At 39.0% G+C, this 18952-nt stretch overlaps 2 protein-coding genes across 3 annotated transcripts; both read right to left on the reverse strand.

Annotated features, from left to right (window-relative positions):
- Positions 1 to 496: 496 nt before the first annotated feature.
- Positions 497 to 9306, reverse strand: gask1b (golgi associated kinase 1B). The gene is made up of 4 exons (XM_049484437.1): positions 7967 to 9306; positions 6383 to 6576; positions 3365 to 3588; positions 497 to 747 (listed from the first exon to the last, which is right to left on the reverse strand). Exons 1-4 carry the CDS (start codon positions 8853 to 8855, stop codon positions 540 to 542), a joined length of 1515 nt encoding a protein of 504 aa, XP_049340394.1. The 5' UTR covers positions 8856 to 9306; the 3' UTR covers positions 497 to 539.
- A 1308-nt stretch (positions 9307 to 10614) lies between these two features.
- On the reverse strand, positions 10615 to 18582 carry tmem144b (transmembrane protein 144b). 2 transcript variants are annotated; one of them, XM_049484224.1, is made up of 12 exons: positions 18362 to 18582; positions 17326 to 17475; positions 16530 to 16652; positions 16352 to 16451; positions 15736 to 15816; positions 15208 to 15286; positions 15043 to 15116; positions 14162 to 14280; positions 13866 to 14012; positions 12647 to 12744; positions 12495 to 12548; positions 10615 to 11252 (listed from the first exon to the last, which is right to left on the reverse strand). In XM_049484224.1, the coding sequence occupies exons 1-12, from the start codon at positions 18453 to 18455 to the stop codon at positions 11169 to 11171; spliced, it is 1203 nt and encodes a 400-aa protein (XP_049340181.1). In that variant the 5' UTR covers positions 18456 to 18582; the 3' UTR covers positions 10615 to 11168. The 2 variants fall into 2 exon arrangements, with proteins under 2 accessions (XP_049340181.1, XP_007245581.3); XM_007245519.4 differs by having other exon boundaries at positions 13866 to 13985; positions 18362 to 18573.
- Between the last annotated feature and the right edge of the window lie 370 nt (positions 18583 to 18952).

Below are 18952 nucleotides of genomic sequence, written 5' to 3' on the forward strand. Positions count from 1 at the left end.
CCTATTCAAATGATACAGTCATGTTTAAGGGAGCAATGCACACAGAATAAAACATATAGGGTTCTGAACATTTTTATTTAGCAGAACATATGACAGCTGTGTTTTTATATTTAATCTTAAAAAAAAAAAAAAAACCACACATTAGTTTCCAGAGGTTTAGAATGGGACATCCTAAAAGTTCCTGTAAATGTCCCAATACTTTTGTCCATATAGTGCAGCAAGTCCTGGAAACAGTGATGGTATGGATGGTAAAAATAGAAAGTAAACAACAGCCAATAATTCAAGACAAAATCTCACTTTTGTCCATCATCATATTGTTTGTATGTGCCTCCATGCTTTTCAGTATATAAAATGGTCAAGTCTTCTATTTCACACTGTCAGAGTGATGTTTTGAGCAGTTCTGGTTCTCATCAGTAGTTCTGGACTACATTTTGACTGCATTTTCCTTTCTTTCATACCAGTGACAGACATTTAAGGTAAAAAAGCAAAAAAAAAATTCTATTTCTAGAATAAACTAAGAGTCCTCTTCATCTGGATCATTATGTGTTCATGGGTATGACTGTGATGCCGTGGGCGTTGATGTATCTGAGCAGAACTCTGGCCCGTCTCTCAATGACGTCAATGAGCTTCTCGATGCCCTGCCGTCCACCCTGACTGTCCCAGTACAGCTGATCCAGGAACAGAGACTGCAAGAGCTTCTCCCTCAAACGCTGAGAACGCAGCACACCCACGGCCACATCCGGCAGCCTGAGAGAACACACACACAACCAGTATGAATCTATTCAGAATTCAGTTTTTGTACGGTTTTAATGGTTAATGTTGATTCGTGTGTCTCTCACATTCATTCATGGAAGTCACATTTTATAGCCAAAATTATAGCAATAAACCATTTTCTGCGATATTAAAGCAGCAGTTTGCAGTTTACTTATAATATAATTCTCTTTGCCTACAAAGTAAAAATATCATGGCAGTAATGCTAAAAGAACTGAAAATGAAGCTAACACTCAAACAGGTCTCTGAATCAATCATCAATCGGGCTACAACTCAAGCGATCGATCAATGAACAAACAATGAGCCATGGGGACGATCATTTTAAACGGTGGTGCCATCTTATCTGTTGACAAGTAGATGTATTTCGGCCAAATGATCACCCATGACCACAAGGTCGACAATGAGATCTGAAGCTTAGCTTCAGAAACTTTAAACACATTACATTATATTACATTTGGCAGATGCTTTTGTCCAATGTGACTTACAATAATGATGTACATAGAGTAATAGAAGTTTAAGGTAAAAAAACATTTTTAGACAGGGCCTAAAGGAGGTCAAAGGAAAATAATGGGATAGAGGAGTGTAGGAGGGGAAGAAGGAAATGAGGTTAGAAGTAGTTAGTGTGTTAGAGGTGTTACGAGAGTAAGTGCTTATTGAAGAGCTCTGTCTTCAGGAGTTTTTTAAAGATAGCGAGAGATTCTCCTGATCTGGTAGTGGAAGGTAGTTTGTTCCACCATTGGGGAATTCTCTGTATGAGAACAGCCTGAATTGCTTTGTGTGAATGTTTGGCAAAAGCGAGGCAATGTTCACTGGAGGAGCGCAGTGGGCGGGAGGTAACATAGACCTTCAGGAGTGAGTGCATGTAGATAGGAGCCTGTTCTGTCATCACCTTGTAGGCGATTGTAAGAGCTTTAAATTTGATACGAGCAGCCACTGGTAGCCAATGGAGCTCAATGAGCAGTGGAGTGATTAGGCTAGCTAAATTGGTGCAGTGATCTTATAATTATTAAGAATATTCAAAATATTATTTTAATTAAGATAAATCAAATGTTTTTTTGAGTTGTGGTACCCATACAGCTCAATACTGGGGTGCTTTACTTCTCTAACCCTCTAACTCTAACATCTGACATTAGGCATGGTAGCTACCAATAGTTTCATGTTTTTTTTCCTGCTCACTCAAGTCCTATTTTAATGGCAGTACTCTTTGCAGGTTTTTTTACAGGTACTAAAAACACTGTGTGCATGTGCACATTTATTTCAGCAGTGGAAGCAATGGGTGCCACCTAAAGTAGCTAAATGGCAGCATTCATTAGAAGGGGAGCCTGCAAACATTTGTGTATATATAGTGTATTAATGAGAACAGTGCAGGGATTCTAATGCAGGAAATGTATCAGGCTGAAATATTCCACCGGGAATGCTGGGACATCTTCCTTCACTGCTGATTTATTCCCTGCACGTGTGGTATCAGCGTGGTATCCGTGTACCAGTCTGAGGGTGTGTTCCCACAAACTGGCACTCGAGCCAGTGCTGGGACGTTCCAAGCAGTATCGTCTATCACACATTAAATCAGATGTGGGAGCCATCTGTTTACCTCCCAGTGTATCTGCAGTCAACATCTTTAAGTAGGCTGAATTGAACTGGACAAAATAACGGAAACACACCAAGCAATTCATGCGCACACGCCTCGTATTTGTGTTAGCTTACTTGTATCACATTACCGGTGGTCAGTTTCTGAATAGAGTCACTGTATTGTAGAATACTGAATGGTGAGATTCAGTGGACTCAGTAAAGGGGAGCAAGTTCAGACTGTATGCCAGTGACAAGTTCAGGGGTGGACGTACCAAAGTATTAAAAACCATGTGCTTAAATTAAAGCCCATGGGAACACATTTTGACTCAGAAATAAGACAAAACACTCCTTAAATATGTATTGTTCAAACTTCTCAGAGAGCCACTGCACTGTAAAGCCATAAAGTATTCCACTAATCCAATGATTAGTTTTAGATTTTTAGTCAATTAGTCCTTATTAGATTATGTCTGCCATGGCCTCCATCACTTTAAAACAATAGAAACAACTGAACATGGAATTGAAATGCCCTTCAAATGTCCATAAGATATTTAAATAGAAAATGTTCTCATATTTAGTGAGTAAACATGTAATCTGTTGTGTTTGGACACTTTTGGAGACTCAAAATGGCCAAGTGGCTGCTTTGCTTTTGCTGATGGCAGGCATGGATGGAGCTGTGGACCATGGAAACCCATTCCATAAAGCTCTAAAAATTCTACTGTTCTTGAACTAATCTATTTTGCCACTTGCCCTATCAAACAGACAGGGTACACACCGGCAGCCGGTCATAGAATTTTCACTGAGGGAAGAGAAATGTATCTCTCTTGGATTAGCTTAAGCTTTAGTATGAGCATGCCAGTCTTAGCCTAAGCTTTCTAAGTTGCTCAGACTCAAAGAGAGGGCGTAGTCACGTTAGCATTGTAATTGGCCAGAGGTATACTGACGTAAACCTGACCCGCTTAAGTTTTATTTATTTGTAACTTAGTTGTAAGTTAGGTTAAACAAAATGAATGGACACATCACTTACTCTTTGATTCCTTCCAGCAGTCTGAAGTCGAGGTTTCCTTCATCCCGGTCGAAGAAGCCCTTGTTATTGATGAAGACGAGGTGATGGGGGTCATGTCTGCGGTGAACGATACTAGACAGTTCCACATCTACGTCCCCACATTCACCATGGTAACCCAGGACAACACAGCTGTCCTCTGGGAGCGGCCTGAATCCACAACAGTTCCGGTCCAGCCGCTGGTGGATCTACAATAAAGCACACGGTTGTGTTTGGTTGATTGTACATCTATCGGTTTTAGACCATATGGACAAAAGCATTGGGACACCTACTAAGTAATGGGTTGACTTTTTGAAATTAAGATGATTAAAAAGAGTTTATCTTAGTTGTGTAGAAGTCTCTACTTTCTCATGTTTAAGGAATTTAAAGCATTTCTATTTGTCCATTCATAATGAAATTTTGCCAGTGCAAAACAAAACTACGGTATAAAAGGGATAAAAAGAAAAATTAAAAATAAAACTTGGTCTATTCTACATGCTGATATACAAATGAATCAATTTTTTTGTCAATCAAATTTAATAATCTTTATAAAACATTATTTCAATAGAATTCTGTCTTGTCCATGTGATCTTTAGCAAAATTCAGACAAGCAGCAATTTTCTTTTTGGAAAGCTTTCCTCTTGCAACCCTGATATGCACACCACTTTTGTTCAATGTTCTCCTGGTGGTGGACTCATTAACATTAGCCAATATGACAGAGGCCTTCAGTTGCTTAGAAGTGACCCTAGGGTTTTTTGTGACCTCTAAGAGTATTACTCGCTGTGCTCTTGGATTGATGTTTGTTGGTCAACCACTTCTGGGGAGGGTAACAATGGTCTTAAATAGGCCTGGACAATAATTCGATATCGGTATTTATCGCGATAAGAAATGTTTCAATAACGGTGATATCATTTTTGTGGTATATCGATATGTATTATTTACAGATCTGTCACGGACATGCGATTTACTGGCGTCAGCTCGCCGCACAGCTGAACACAATCAGCTTCCGTAGCTGGACTATCTCTGTGCGTGATGACGTAATCACATAGGCACGTAGCCAGATAGGCTAGGCTAGGCTAGATTTGGCTAGGCTAGGCTAGGCTCGGGTCCGCTATGCATCTAAAATGCCTCGCGCTGGAGCCAAACGGAGCCGGCACGAGCGGATCCAAGGTTAAGGTAGGCTCGGTTTGCATCTGAAATGTTCCGCGCTGGAGTGGAACGGAAAGGAACCGAGCCTAGCCTAGCCTCGGGTCCGCCTACGGGTCCGCTCGGTCTGCCTACGGGTTCGCTCGGTCCGCCTACGGGTCCGCTCGGTCCGCCTCTGGTTCGCTCGGTCCGCCCACGGGTCCGCTCGGTCAGCGGTCAGTTGCGGGTCCTCTTTGTCAGCCGCGGGTCCTCTTGGCTCCCAGCGCGGGACATTTTTGATGCAAGATGAATGCCCCTACCGCTTCCACAAGTGATTAATTGAAGGAGGGAGGTCTAACTCAGTGGTGAGGATTTGGTTCGACTCTCGGAAGGTCTGCTAAACTTCAGTTTGCTGCAAATTGTGCCGGAGAGTGGAGCCGACCAGCAGCGGTAACGTTAAAACATCTAATCTGTTCCACCACCTCAATCAGTTCCACTACATACAATATTTTCCTTATACTGGCTGAAGCACTTTTATAGCTTATGTTGTAAGTTATTTAAGTTATTTAAAGTTTATGAATCCTTTAGGTTTGTTTATTTGACGGGGATATCATGTTCCTTTTATGTTCATAAAGAGTTGTATTTTGGCTGAAGCACTTTTGTAGCTTATATTGTAACTAAGTTATTTATAGTTGATAAAGCCTATAGGTTTGTTTATTTGACGGGGAAATTTTGTTGCTTTTATGTGTATAAAGGCTTCTTGTGTTCTTTATCCTAGTTGGAACACTTTTGTTTTGATCTGTTAAATTTGTTTACAAAAGACTAAGAAGCTCTGCTTCTATCCTAATTTTAAGTTATTTTTTATTGGTAATAGTTATATTGGCTTATGTTTGATAGGGATGTCATGTTTTTATTTTGCTATATGCAAATAAAATTGAGCATTGATTTATCTTGACTATTGTTTATTTCTTAAGTATTATAATGTTTTCGTGAAAGGAGGTTTCAAAGACTTAAATTAAGTAGACAGCAGTAGGTACTAGGGGTGTGCCATATCATATATCACGATATTATACTCTGAAATATCGTGCCACATCACTCATCCCTAATTATCACATCAGGGTACTAATTTTTTTGCTGTTTTAAGCAAATGAAAAACTCACACATTTCTAATTTCCTATTAAATATTTACTAGAGACAGATTATATCTGTAAAGTGTCATTTATTTTACTTTAATACTGGATATATGGAGATATTTGGAGTGCATTATTATTATTAGTATCATGTAATTCTCAATTATTGACTTCTGTTATAAATCTGCTAAAATTATTGTTTTTTTTAAATATCTTAAAGGTGTGCAATATCATATCGTATACATTAATAAAAAAGTTTTTTGTTTTTTTGTCATATCGCCAAGATTATTGTTATCGCAATAATACCATGAAATATTGTGATATTATTTTAGGGCCATATCGCCCACCCCTAGTAGGTACGTATTTCCATTGCAGGGATTCTTAGCAGTTTTCTGAGGCCTTCTAAGTATTTATATCGATATCGGAATTATATCGTATCGACCGAAATTAAGGAATATATCGTGATATGAATTTTGGCCATATCGTCCAGCACTAGTCTTAAATGTTCAAATATTTTTGCCACTCACAAATATGTAATATTGGATCATTTTCCTCAATAAATAAATGACCAACCACATTTTTTCTCATTTGTTTTAGTTGGTTATCTTTAACTATTTTTATGACGAGCAAAAAATCTGACAATGTTTTAGGTCATATTTATGCAGAAATATAGAAAAAGGACTCACAAACATTTAAGCACCACTGTATGTAGTTTTCATTCATTCATAATTATAAAACAAAAAAATACCTGCAATAGAAAGTCAAACAGTGCCACTTTGCTCCACTCATGGTGGTGGATGCTGGTACAGCCCCACTCAGGCTTCGGCGTGCCACGCTGCCAACACCTGTGTTTGAGGAAGGTTTGGTACGAGCTCCAGGTCAGCTGAGCAGATACAGGACTGACTGTCGGGTCCCATAGCATCACAGGACACAGCTGACCATCTAAAAGGCAATGTAACATGGGGGAGTGTTACACCAGCAGAGCTAACATTTATGCACTAACAATTTATCAGAAACCCTTTCTTCTGCATCTCCAACATGCTGGTGTATAGTTAGAGCATCTGCACTGCAGCATATCTATGGATGTACAAAACTTGCTGATACCATTCTTATTCTACTGGTAAGTCATTCATATAAATTAGTAAGTGTAGTCTTAAAGAACAATGAACCAAATGAACTTGACCTCAATTTTGAGGACCCTCTCCTGGAAAAAAAAAAGGTGTGACAGGAAATGACTGGGCTGCTTATGAAACAAAGACTCCCGGTCCCATTAGTGCTTTCAGAAACAGCATAATTATAAACAATAATAAATATTTAAAATAATTAAAAACATAAAACATATTCTGGTTTGTTTAACACTTTTTTGTTGTTTACTGAATGTTAAATTCTATATTTGTTTCTTTATAGTTTAGATGACTTTAGTATTAATCTAAAATGCAGAAAATATTAGAATAATGGAAAATCCACTGAATTTTCAGGTATTTCCAAACTTTTAACTGGTACTGTATTTATTTATTAATTTTTTTTTAGATTGTAAAAAACTACCCAGTGCCTTCTGCTGACAGTGGGCAGTCTCCTGTTAAGTCCCAAAACCTGGTCCAAATAGAAGGCAAACACTTTACTTTTTTTTGCAGGCACCCCCTCGTGGGGGTTCACCTTTGTCTTCCTAAATGCAGACTTGGTCCGGTTCCATCTTGGTTCCTTCATAGTCATGCAGACTATGAATGAACAAATTAGGAGTCATATAGTAAACTTAAAAGTGTTAAACAAACTCTGTGAAGCATTTAGTTTTAAGTTTCAGTTTCTGAGGCTGGTATTTTTGAGCTACCTTTACTGGGGAGGTGATGAGAGCCAGTTTCATCGTAACGTTTTTGATGGTCTTCGTGACTGCACTTGAGTATACTTTCAAAGTTCTTTAAATTGTTCAGATTTTTTTTCTTTACTTAATGAAGTGGTTCTTGCCATAACAAGGTTCTGAACACATCAAGAGTGCAAGAAATTCAAGTACTTAACTATAGACGAGTTCAGCACAGCTGTTAGCTGACTCTACCTGGAATGTGCAAAGCTGTGCAAAGCTGTCATCTAAATAAGAGGTGCCTACGTTAAAGAATGTAGAACATAAAACATATTTTGGTTTGTTTAACACTTTTTTTGTTGTTCACTGAATGTTAAATTCTATGTTTTTCTTCATAGTTTGGATGATTTTAGTCTTAATCTACAATGCAGAACATTTTAGAATAATGAAAAACGATAGAATTTCCAGGTGTGTACAAAATTTTAACAGGTAATTAATTTATTATTATTTTTTTAAATATTAATAAATAAAAACTACCCAGTGCCCGGAACCTCCTGCTGACAGTGGGCAGGCTCCTGTTGAGTCCTAGGACCCGGTCCAAATGGAAGGCGAACACTTCACTCATATCAACTGGAGACCTGATGACACCACATCCTCCCCTACTGCACTGTGAGGGGTCTGAGGGGTCCGGGGTACCCTGGACTTCACCCCTGAACAGTAGGACAGCTTGAGACCCCTCAGGCTGGACCTGTTCCAGCGTCCTGACCCTGCTGCCGGCCAGAAGGCGCATGTGGGCCATGTCCTCCTGGCTGAGCCACGGCGGAGGCTTCTGGCTGTAGATCCTGATGGAGCTGCTGCCACTGTTGGCATAACGGTGATCCGTGGCATCCTCCTGCACGCGCTGGCCCGCTCTGTATAGAGCCAGTCCCCGCTGGATGACCTGCGTCCAGGGGTCAGTATCGATGCTGCTGTTGCTGTTGTAGTTGGTGCGCTTTGGTGGCCATGCGTCCTGGACATGCGTGCCTTTATCCCCGCGCGCCTGCGTGTCACGCGCCACCAGGTTCCTCGCGCCCCGTTTCTTGCGCTGCTTGGGCTTCAGCGTGGCCCGGATGACGGCGGGCTTGTGCCGTTTGGACCTGAGGGTGATGTACACCACGTTAGAGCGTGTGGGCGCCGGAGGCTCGTGCGTATTCTGGCCAGCGTTCCCAGGGCGCAACGGGACAAAGGTACCGGTGCCAACGCCCGGTTTCCCAGCAGCCGGCGAGGGGCTGACCTGGAGCACGGCGAACAGCAGGTACACGAAGCACAGGCCGGCCAGCAGCGCGCTCCTCCGGGCACGGGCGTGCCTCCACCACCGCCACAGGCGGCCGGACGCTCTGCAGAGCCTGGGACAGAGCAGGCTGGCAGGAATTACGCACCGCTCCATTAGCGCGAGAGAATCCACATGGTCACTATAGAGCCAGCTCCTGGTCCTGCTCACAAGCTGCTGCTGTCCCACTAAACCCAGTGTATATCCAGTGTTCCCTCTGATTTACCGCCTCCCACACCGCGTATCTCCTCCACACCGCACTGGAAGGAGACGTGCACTGGTTGAACCTCCGGAGACAGTCCAGCCAGCCTCACCCTTTCACCCTAAATCCGGGATATTTGGGTCTCTCAAGGAGATAATCTTCAGTAAAGCTGGAGATGTGGAGGTTTTAGATCATCTTCTTTATACATAGGCACGTTCTTCATAGATCCTGAGGTGATCTGGCAGCACGAGCGACCTTCTAAACTGAAGCACGAGAGAGAGAAAAAAACATTAACAAAGTTCCATGGATTTTTTTTTCTAAAGTGTTTGAGTATAAAAGCGACACCTGCTGGTATAGCAGCGCAATAACAATAGTGTTCATATATACAGTATTCTAACATTAATGAAAAATAAATATAACCATTATTTTATAACCAAGTATTTTTTATGGATTTGGATTGGAGGTGAGTATCAAACAATATGTATAAATTTTATACACAGCTGTATTTAGATTTTTTGGGCAACCCTGAGCAAATTAGAAATTGTGTACTTTCTAAATGTTCTAACAAATCCACTGGAAACTTACAAATTATATATTTTCACAATTTTAATAATTATAGTATTTTGTAATGGGAGAAAAAACATGCTGTGGAGGAGCTAGCAAGTAAATACACAGGTTCCTGGCTTCTCTGAAGGTACACACACAGGACACACTTTGTGCGGGGAAGATGTGTTTAATGAGGCAAAAGCACCCACGCATCTCGCCATTACTGTTCAGATAACTTAGGATAGAAACAACAGACCAGAGGCCATGCTGCAGCTAGCTCACAGTATACTATACTATACTATACTATAACCTACACAGTTCACAACCTTAACTAAAATTCTGACAATACACTGCCTGGTCAAACAAAAAAATTAAAAAAATTGCCACCTAGATTTAACTAAGCAAATTATCTGGGGTGGACAAGATAACAATGCCAGGATTCATCCGGCTGGAATTGTGAAAGAGTGGTTCAGGGAGCATGAGATCATCATTTTCACACATGGATTGGCCACCACAGAGTCCTGGCCTTAACCCCTTTGAGAATCTTTGGGATGTGCTGGAGAAGACTTTGTGCAGTGGTCAGACTCTACCATCTTCAATGCAAGATCTTGGTGAAAAATTAATGCAACACTGGATTGAAATAAATCTTGTGACATTGCAGAAGCTTTTTGAAACAATGCCACAGAGAATATGTGTCGCAATCAAAGCTACAGGCAGTCCAATGAAATATTAGATTGTGACTTTTTTTTTTTTTTGACCAGACAGTGTAGTTAAGCAATAAGTACAGCTCCAGTAGATATACTGACTGTTAGCTGTATAAGCAGAGAGACAGGACACAGTAAACAGAAAAGGTTTAACCCACGTCCTGGGATTATTATTATTATTAGAAAAGCATATGTTCAGCAGGCCGGATGTGATGACTGTAGGTTATGGAGTTTAAACTTTTTATAGTTTAGTCTGGGGAGACTGGGTCTGTTTTTTTTTTTTCATATAAGCGTTTTCTAGGAATAGAGACTTAAAGAGATTTATAGCAACAATTATATAGACACACAGCAGCTTATCAACATCACAGAGTACATTAGTTAGTTCACGGATACATGTAAAAAAAATATATACTTAGACACAGACATCTTTAATACAATATTCTCAGACATTTATACCTGTTTATTAAGTAACAGTATGATATACTCAAAAACACAGACTGTGGCAATTTATAATGGTATTTATAACATCACATCATTATCCAGCCCCATGTAGATCTTGATGAAATTAAATTGGTTCAGGCTGCTTCGACACGAACAACTCTTCTTACACCTTTTAGCGAGAGTGGAACTCTGAGAGAGAATAAAGCTGGGAATGCTGGAAGGCTCCCAGTTGTTCTACAGTGTCTGGGCTATGTAAACAGTTTTGGTGTACTGGCCGCCAGTTTAGTCATACCTGCTGCATTTTTACACTCATACATCAGCCTGAAAGCAAAATCCAGAGCAACAAAGACTTATATGTGCTTATTAAATTCATAGCTCAGATGGGTGAGTCAGAACAGAGAGTGAGAAAATGAACAGAAAATAACTCAACAATTCAACGATAAATATCACTACACAGAATATTCTGACACAGACAGAAGCAAGGTTTAGTCTGGATGCAGTTTTGTCGATGTGCTGCCCCCTGCAGACAGCTGGCGGTCAGAACTTTGAGAAGGCTGTGAGGAGAGAGCCGGTCAGAACCACACAGGAGGCCAAACCAAACAGCAGCCCGTTCCCAAGACCCTGAGGAAACAGATACCAACACAGTGAGAGAAAATCAGCTCCTAACCAGCGCATAAAAACATCAGAGACCCGAGAGATTCCTACTACATTTATAAACTAGTCACACATAAAATATTCATAAAACATGGATAAATGTTGGGATAAATAATCCTGAAGGTGTTCAGTGTATTAAAAGCTAAATAAATAAATGAATAAATAAGCATATACACAGCTGCACTAATCATATCATATATAGGATATTTTGTAGCTCTTAATCATTGCACACTGTAGTTCTGTATCTCTGCATATTTTTTTGTTTTTATCTTCCTTTTACCCAGTTCTTTAATGCTCAGGGCCCCAAAGTACCACCACAGAGCAGCTATTATTTGGATGGTGGTGTATGAGGTATATGTTAGTATGTGTTGTACTGGTGGTACAAGTGGATCAGACACTGACACAACATTCTCTAGTCTCATGGGCAACAGGGTGTGCCCATGCTGACCCTTGTTCGCTGTCGCCCACAATGGACATGTAATCATTAGAATGGGAGCTCAAAGCAATGGAAGAAGGTGGTTGGGTCACATGAGTCCTTTTCACTTTTCCATTATGTGGATGAGTGGACACAAGTGCACCATGTTCCTGTAGAGGGCGCTGGAACAATAGGTCCAAAGTGCAGCAGCTCTATCTCACTACTAAAAGACTTAAAGTAGTTTTATGTGTCATTTAGCAACCAAAACAATTCAAGTTTCTGAATCATGTCAGTGTTACACTGACTGTAACGGGTAAAAGTATAATGTCTTGGTGCTACTCAGAACACTAGAGCTAACTGCACCATGCGTCTCGTGTGATGCGGTGGAGCAGGGCAACACTCTCCATATCTCTCACAGTAACACAATACCACCTCAGTCCGAGTGCTTCTCTCACTTTCAGTGATGGTTCTGTAAACCTCAAAGCGTGAATTATGTTATTATAAATTATATGCTTTAAAACCCTGTATTGGTGGTATGCAGTGTACTAATAGCATATTTAGGACTAGTGGTTATTAACTTTTAACAAAAAATAATGATTCTGATGCTTCTTCTGAAGCCGAAAGCTAAGAAAAACAAAAAAAACACACACACACACACACACACACACACACACACACACACACACACACACACACACACAGAAACACACACACACAGTAAGCCAAGTGGAGAAGCCAAGTGTAACAATGGCTAGACAACAATGCCACGTCCACAGCACATCCTTCCTACTTACTTTGACTTCCTTAAAGACCACACTTCCCCACAGAGCTGCCACTAAACCATAACCCTGCAAACAAAACAGCAGAATCACTAGGGAAGCAGTGCACACATTTAGACAGACCCTGCCAGCTGAGGAGACAGGTAGTGGGTCGGTATGGTACTCACAGCAGTAACTATAGGGAAGGTCACCACCGGGCCAAGGAACCGGTTAGCCAAAAGCCAGCAGTACGTGGCCATACCCCACATCAGACCTGTTAAAAAACCTAAACCACACACACCAACAGCAATCAGTCAAACTAATACAAGCAATTATATGGAAGTACACTGCACATTATATTGGCAAAAGTATTGGGACACATATCTATATATCCTGATTTTGATGGAGTAACTGTCTTTACTGTACAGGAAAAACTTTGCAAGAGCATTAATAGGGTCAGAACGTTATTTCATCCCAACAGTACTGGACAAAGATTCTTCATGCCATAGAACACAGTTTGACTGCTCCAAAGCTCAATACTTATTCATACCCCCGGCATTAGACATGGTGCAAATAGTTTTAGGATTGTTTATATGCACCAGAGTCCTATTATACATGAAATACTTACCCTCTAGAGGAACAAGACTTGTGTGTGTGCATTTGTACATCTGTGTCAGCATCAGATGCAACTTACAGTAGCTGAATGGGATTATTATAAGGGAGTGTCAACAAACATTTAGACATACCGTGTTTCTCAACTATAAGCATTAAACTTTAAGCATTATGCGACACTAGTAAGGATGTCTACATCAAAGTGAGCAAGTGTGTTTCCCTTCTAATGTGGAAGATGGTGGAAGCACCCAAGTAAACAAAACTGTAATTCTTAAATTTTTTTAAAGTTAAATGATTTCTCTCCCCTCTTTTGTCTAAGGGTGAGTTTTCAGTGACGTTGCAGCATTAACATTATAGCACTAGACTGAGGGACCCTGAGTGTTCCAGTAACCTAAGGCACTATCAGCTAGCGGTTCATCCTGCATAGCTTGTTTTAACACAGCAAACACGCAGACTACAGTCTGATATACTCGCCTCTGAACAGCAAAAGAGCTAGCGCTACCATTAGCGGCTAATGCTAATACTGCAGAACTCAGCCTTAGCGCTGGAGACAGTTCACTGAAACTCCTTTATAACGCTGTAATTCAGTGGAGTGGCTTTACTGCTGCTTAATACCTGACTGGTAGAATTCATACCAGTGCACCGGATAATAAGGCACACTATCGATTTTTGGGAAAATTAAAGGATTTTAAGTGTGCCTTATAGTCTGAAAAATAGAGTATAGTGTATTTCATTCATTCCATTAGGAGCCTGCGTTAAAGAAGAACTTCACTACAGTGTGAGGTACAGTAGAACCTGGTAGGATGGCTCTGGGATAAATGCGTGGTCTGTTCTTCATGGCGATGCAGTAGATGGCAAAATACACTGTGCTGGTCAGGAAAATGCCAGTGGTGTGGGAAGAACAGTAGTCCAGATCTGAAACAAAAACTCCAGGTTCTTGAACTTTACAGATATTTGATTATATTAGTTGAAAAAAAATGTATGAACTGAAATGCCTTCAACAATAATAAAAAATAAATAAATAAATAAATATAATTATATATATATATATATATATATATATATTTTTTTTTTTTTTTTTCCTCTCTTACCATTCTGGCTGGCTCCAATAAAGATGCTGGAATTGCTGGTAGCGTGATGTTTAATGTATAGAATTGGCACAAAGGCAGAGCCAAACATCAGCCCTGACAGAACAGCAATAATGCAGCCACTGCAAGCAGAGAGAGAGAATGCGATCAAACACAGCTTATCACAGATCTAAAATCTAGCAGAAAGTCAGTTACTCAAACAAAACCTTCATAAACTCTTTCTGATACCTTAAATTTGTTTAACTAGATTTTAAATTGAATATGTAACCACCTTCAGACAGCCTGTACCTGTTATACTTAATTATTTATTTATTTACTTATGTTTTACTTACTTATTTATTCTTAACTTTTATTTCTTATTTTAGTTTCTCTCTTAGTTCTTTATTTCCTTTTTATTTATTTTATTTTTTTTTAAACAGTTTTGTACTATTGCTTTTTAACTTATTTTAATTCATTTCTTTTATTATTATTATTATTATTATTATTAATATTATTAATAGTAGTTTTTTTATTGCATGTATGTAAAGTGTTATTTTTTTCTTAATTTTAACTGTTTTTTTATTAATCTAATCTTCTTTTGATCTTAACTTCTTATCAATTAAACCAGTTTTTATCTAGTTCTTTTATTTACTTTTATTTTAAAATGAATAAATTTAGTTATTTTTTTCTTTATCATGTAAATTCCTGTATTTGTAAATGCTCGTCTACACTGAAAATGAGGGTTTCTCTCAACGTACGTCTGATTTAAAATAAAGGTAGGTTGATTGATAATTTTGTAAGAAATGCTGATGGAATTAACCCAATACTTTTGTCCATATAGTGTAGTGTACTAATGGTACACACACAGAAGTGAGCAGAGATAAAGGCTGTATATAATTACATACAGTGGTCTTCTGGTCTTTGGTGATACCGTGTCCACCCACGAGTCACTGGGACGAAGGATGTCAGAAAGTGACCTCTAAAAATTGAAACAGCAGCCACGTAACAGAACATCAAACAGTGTTTAGTTGCAAATAATTAAAAATAGCTCAAAAGCAATAGTGACTAACCTCTTCTATCAGAATTGGGGTCATATCGGGAGACACTGGTGTACGGACATCACTTTTCACAAAGAAGAATATGACAGCACTGAAAAAAAATAAAATAATAAAAATAAAATTATATATATATATATATATATATATATATATATATATATATATATATATATATATATATATATATATAATAAATATAGATATTAAAATAGTTTCCCAGACAGGGATTAAGCCTAGTCTTAGACTATTTTTTTATTTTAATGGGAAATCTCCATTTAAAAGGCTGTGCAGTCCAAGATTAGCCTTAATACCAGTTACCTAGACCCAAATTTCTGTTACATATTTAGCAGTGCAGATTATATCTACCCAATATCACTTATTTTACTCCAGAACTGGACTGCCAAGTTCAATCACTGACTTCTGGAAAAAGTCTATAGAAAAGTCTTGTGCTTTTAATTTTTAAAAATAATTTAACAATATTGTTTAGCCCCTGTGTCTGTGTCCAACCAAGAAAATTGACCAATGAAAAGACCTACTAACCTGAGGAAACAGAGGCCAGCCCCGCAGTAGTTCAGCACCGGCTTAGAGATCTCCTCTGGCTCCAGTCCAAACAGACCGAAACTGAAGACAAGACATTACAGAGCATACAGTTAATCAAAGGGTACCGAACACATATGTTCTGTAAAATACACTATTCAGGAAACAGTGATTATTATAGCACAGTATATACTGCTTAAATACACAGTGTTTAAATATGTAGTGATGCATTTCTGTTCCCTATATTAGTGTACTAGATAGTGTACCAATGTATGGAATAGTAATTAGTAGGCATTTATGTTCCTAATTAGGAGCTTTCCATATACTGCACCAATGTAGGTTGTGGGGATTGAGAAGCACTTATGTTCACTATTCTTATCATAGTGTTCTATACAGTACTTTAATGTAGGGAATAGTGATGTAGAGAACGGATACAAATCCCCCTAAATAATGTTCTATACAATTGCTCCCATTAGATATCGGGAATTGTGATATAGGGGAACCAAAAGTGCTCACCTATAGGGGTACACTTTGCTCCCTATGATAGTGTTCAATAGAGTGATGTGATTATTTATTAGTATAAATATAATAATAATAATAATAAACTGTAAGAGGTCACCTTGAACTTGCCCATCCAATTAACAGTCCGCTGGCTCCCCAGAGCAGCATCCCCAGCCCCAGCCCAATACACTTCACCACTGGGACTGATGTAATATTTCCTAAAACAAGTAAATACATGAGTAAAGCAAATATATCTGTAACCACCCACATAAACCCTCTCTTATATACATGCTTACCAGTGGCCCAGATGACCCCTCCAAGCATGGCAGCTGGATGAGCTTTAGAAGACTGAAGCACCATGTCCCCCACAAATCCCACCACCCAGATAGTAACACAGGAAATCCACTGGAAAAACATTCCTAAACACACACATACACACACCTTCACACCTTTTTTTTTTTTTTTTTTTTTTTTTACAGATTCAGTATTGTCTACAGGTTCAGATATGTGTACAACATAGACACAACATACAACATTAATATTATTAATAATAATAATAATAATAATAATAAAAACATTAAAATGTATACAATTTATATTCTAAGATATGAAAATGGTGTAAAATCTAATTAAGAAATCTCATAAAGAGAGCTGAATTTGACCTCAGTAATCAGATTCATTTGTACATTTAAACTCTAAGCCAGAATATTCTGGGATTTCTCAGTTTGTGCATGCATGAAAACAGTTCTCGTATTATTCTGGTTGCAAAGAAAAAACAGATATATGTCTGTCTCACATGAATTTGAATCTGATTAATCTCATGTAAAGTCTTATGTATGATACAGTAAAAAGATTACTGACAAAGTTTGTTCCTTTTAAGCAATGTCATAGACAGCAGCCTCTTCTGCTAAATTAATACTTGAACCCATTACAATACACTTATTAAAATACTGTAAAATGATAACCCATTTGACATCACGGGGAAGGGGTAAATGCAGGGCATTGTGTAGCAAAACAGACAGTACATACAGTCAAACTTTAGACTAGAGCTGTACACATCAGTATACAGACACTTCAATAGTGTTATCTCACCATCTCCAGTGTCCACGGTTTTAACAGGGACGAAGTTACTCCCGTACAGCAGCACTGCCACCAGGCAGCTCAAGAACCCGAACACTCGGTCTGTAAATTCTGAGTGAGAGGAGACTCCACCCCTAGCTTCATCCTGAGACTGAGAGGGCTCTGAATATCACACACAAGTAACAGAGTAACAGAGTTTAGCACCCTGTTTTGGAGGGTTATTTCTCTTAAATGTTATATTACAATGCACACAAATTCTTTTTTAAAACACTATGAGTCAGTATCCTACAGAGTGGACCAACACCAGCAGATAACATGTCTCTCCAAACCATCACTGATTGGTGGAAACTTCACACTAGACCTCAAGCAGCTTGGACGGTGTGTCTCTCCACTCTTCCTCCAGACTCTGATCCCTTGATTTCCAAATGAAATGCAAAATTTACTGATGATCAGTGATGGTTTGGAGAGCCATGTCATCTGCTGGTGCTGGTACACTGTGTTCGATCAAGTCCAAAGTCAGCGCAGTGTTTACCGAAAAATCTTACAGCACTTCATGCTTCTCTCTGCTGACAACTTTTATAGAGATGCAGATTTCATTTTCTAGCAGAACTTGGTACACTACCCACACTGCCAAAAGTACCAATTGATCTTATATTATATTCTAATTTTCTGAGACACTGATTTTTGGGTTTTCATTAGCTGTAAACCATAATAAATATTATGGTCAATTGGTTTGTAGTTACACCTCCTGATTTCCTGATTCTACATTGAATTTAAAGCAATACATGATAAAACCCCAGTTTTTAGCCATAATGTGTGCTCCATTTCAAGACTTTCTTCATGTTTATGCTTAAAGAACATTTACTTAACAGCTAACAGGCTAACATGAACACTTTTTTTTGCCATGTTGCAACAATTAACCCTGTAATTCATCATTACTAGCCTGCTGCTGGACCAATTCATACCCTAACTGCTATCCAGCTGTAGCTAAGCTAATGTTAACTGTACCTTCTCCAAACTCCATTAATACAAAACACAGACTATTCACCTCCTCCATCTTTACCCGCTGTCAGAGTGAACACACAGCCCAGTCCACACAGAGTTAAAATGATTAAACTTATCTGCAGCCCACTGGACTCCATGCTGCCCAGGGGAAAAGAAGTGCTACAGGAAGTTAGCTCAGCCAGATAGCTGGTTAGCTGTTAGCTGCTAGCTGCTACAGGCATAGACATCATATACATGTCTATGGCTACAAGTACTGAGGGCGAAAGGTGGCTTTAATTTTGGAAGCTTTGTCCTCTCTGCTCAGGGTTGCCAGGTCTAAAAAAAAAATTTAAAAAAAATCAGAGAATCTCTAATATAAAGAGGAGACTGCCTGCTTGAGAAACTCTTCTGGTAAATGCAAAATGAATGGGTTCATATGGAGTAACTGAGCAAAATTATAGTTTATTAATGTTCAGTAATTTAATACTGAAAAAAAAATCGTAATTTCCCCTAACACAGAAACAATATCACATGTTTCAGGCATGCAGATATAATATTTAAAGTTTTTAAACTTTAGCTGTGTAGCTTTAACTCCTTTTTAGTAATTAATTTTGGACTCACTCTCGGGCGCCCTCTAGCGGTTCACAGTAATTTT

This window comes from Astyanax mexicanus, chromosome 10, assembly GCF_023375975.1.
Source record: "Astyanax mexicanus isolate ESR-SI-001 chromosome 10, AstMex3_surface, whole genome shotgun sequence".
NCBI lineage: Eukaryota > Metazoa > Chordata > Actinopteri > Characiformes > Acestrorhamphidae > Astyanax > Astyanax mexicanus.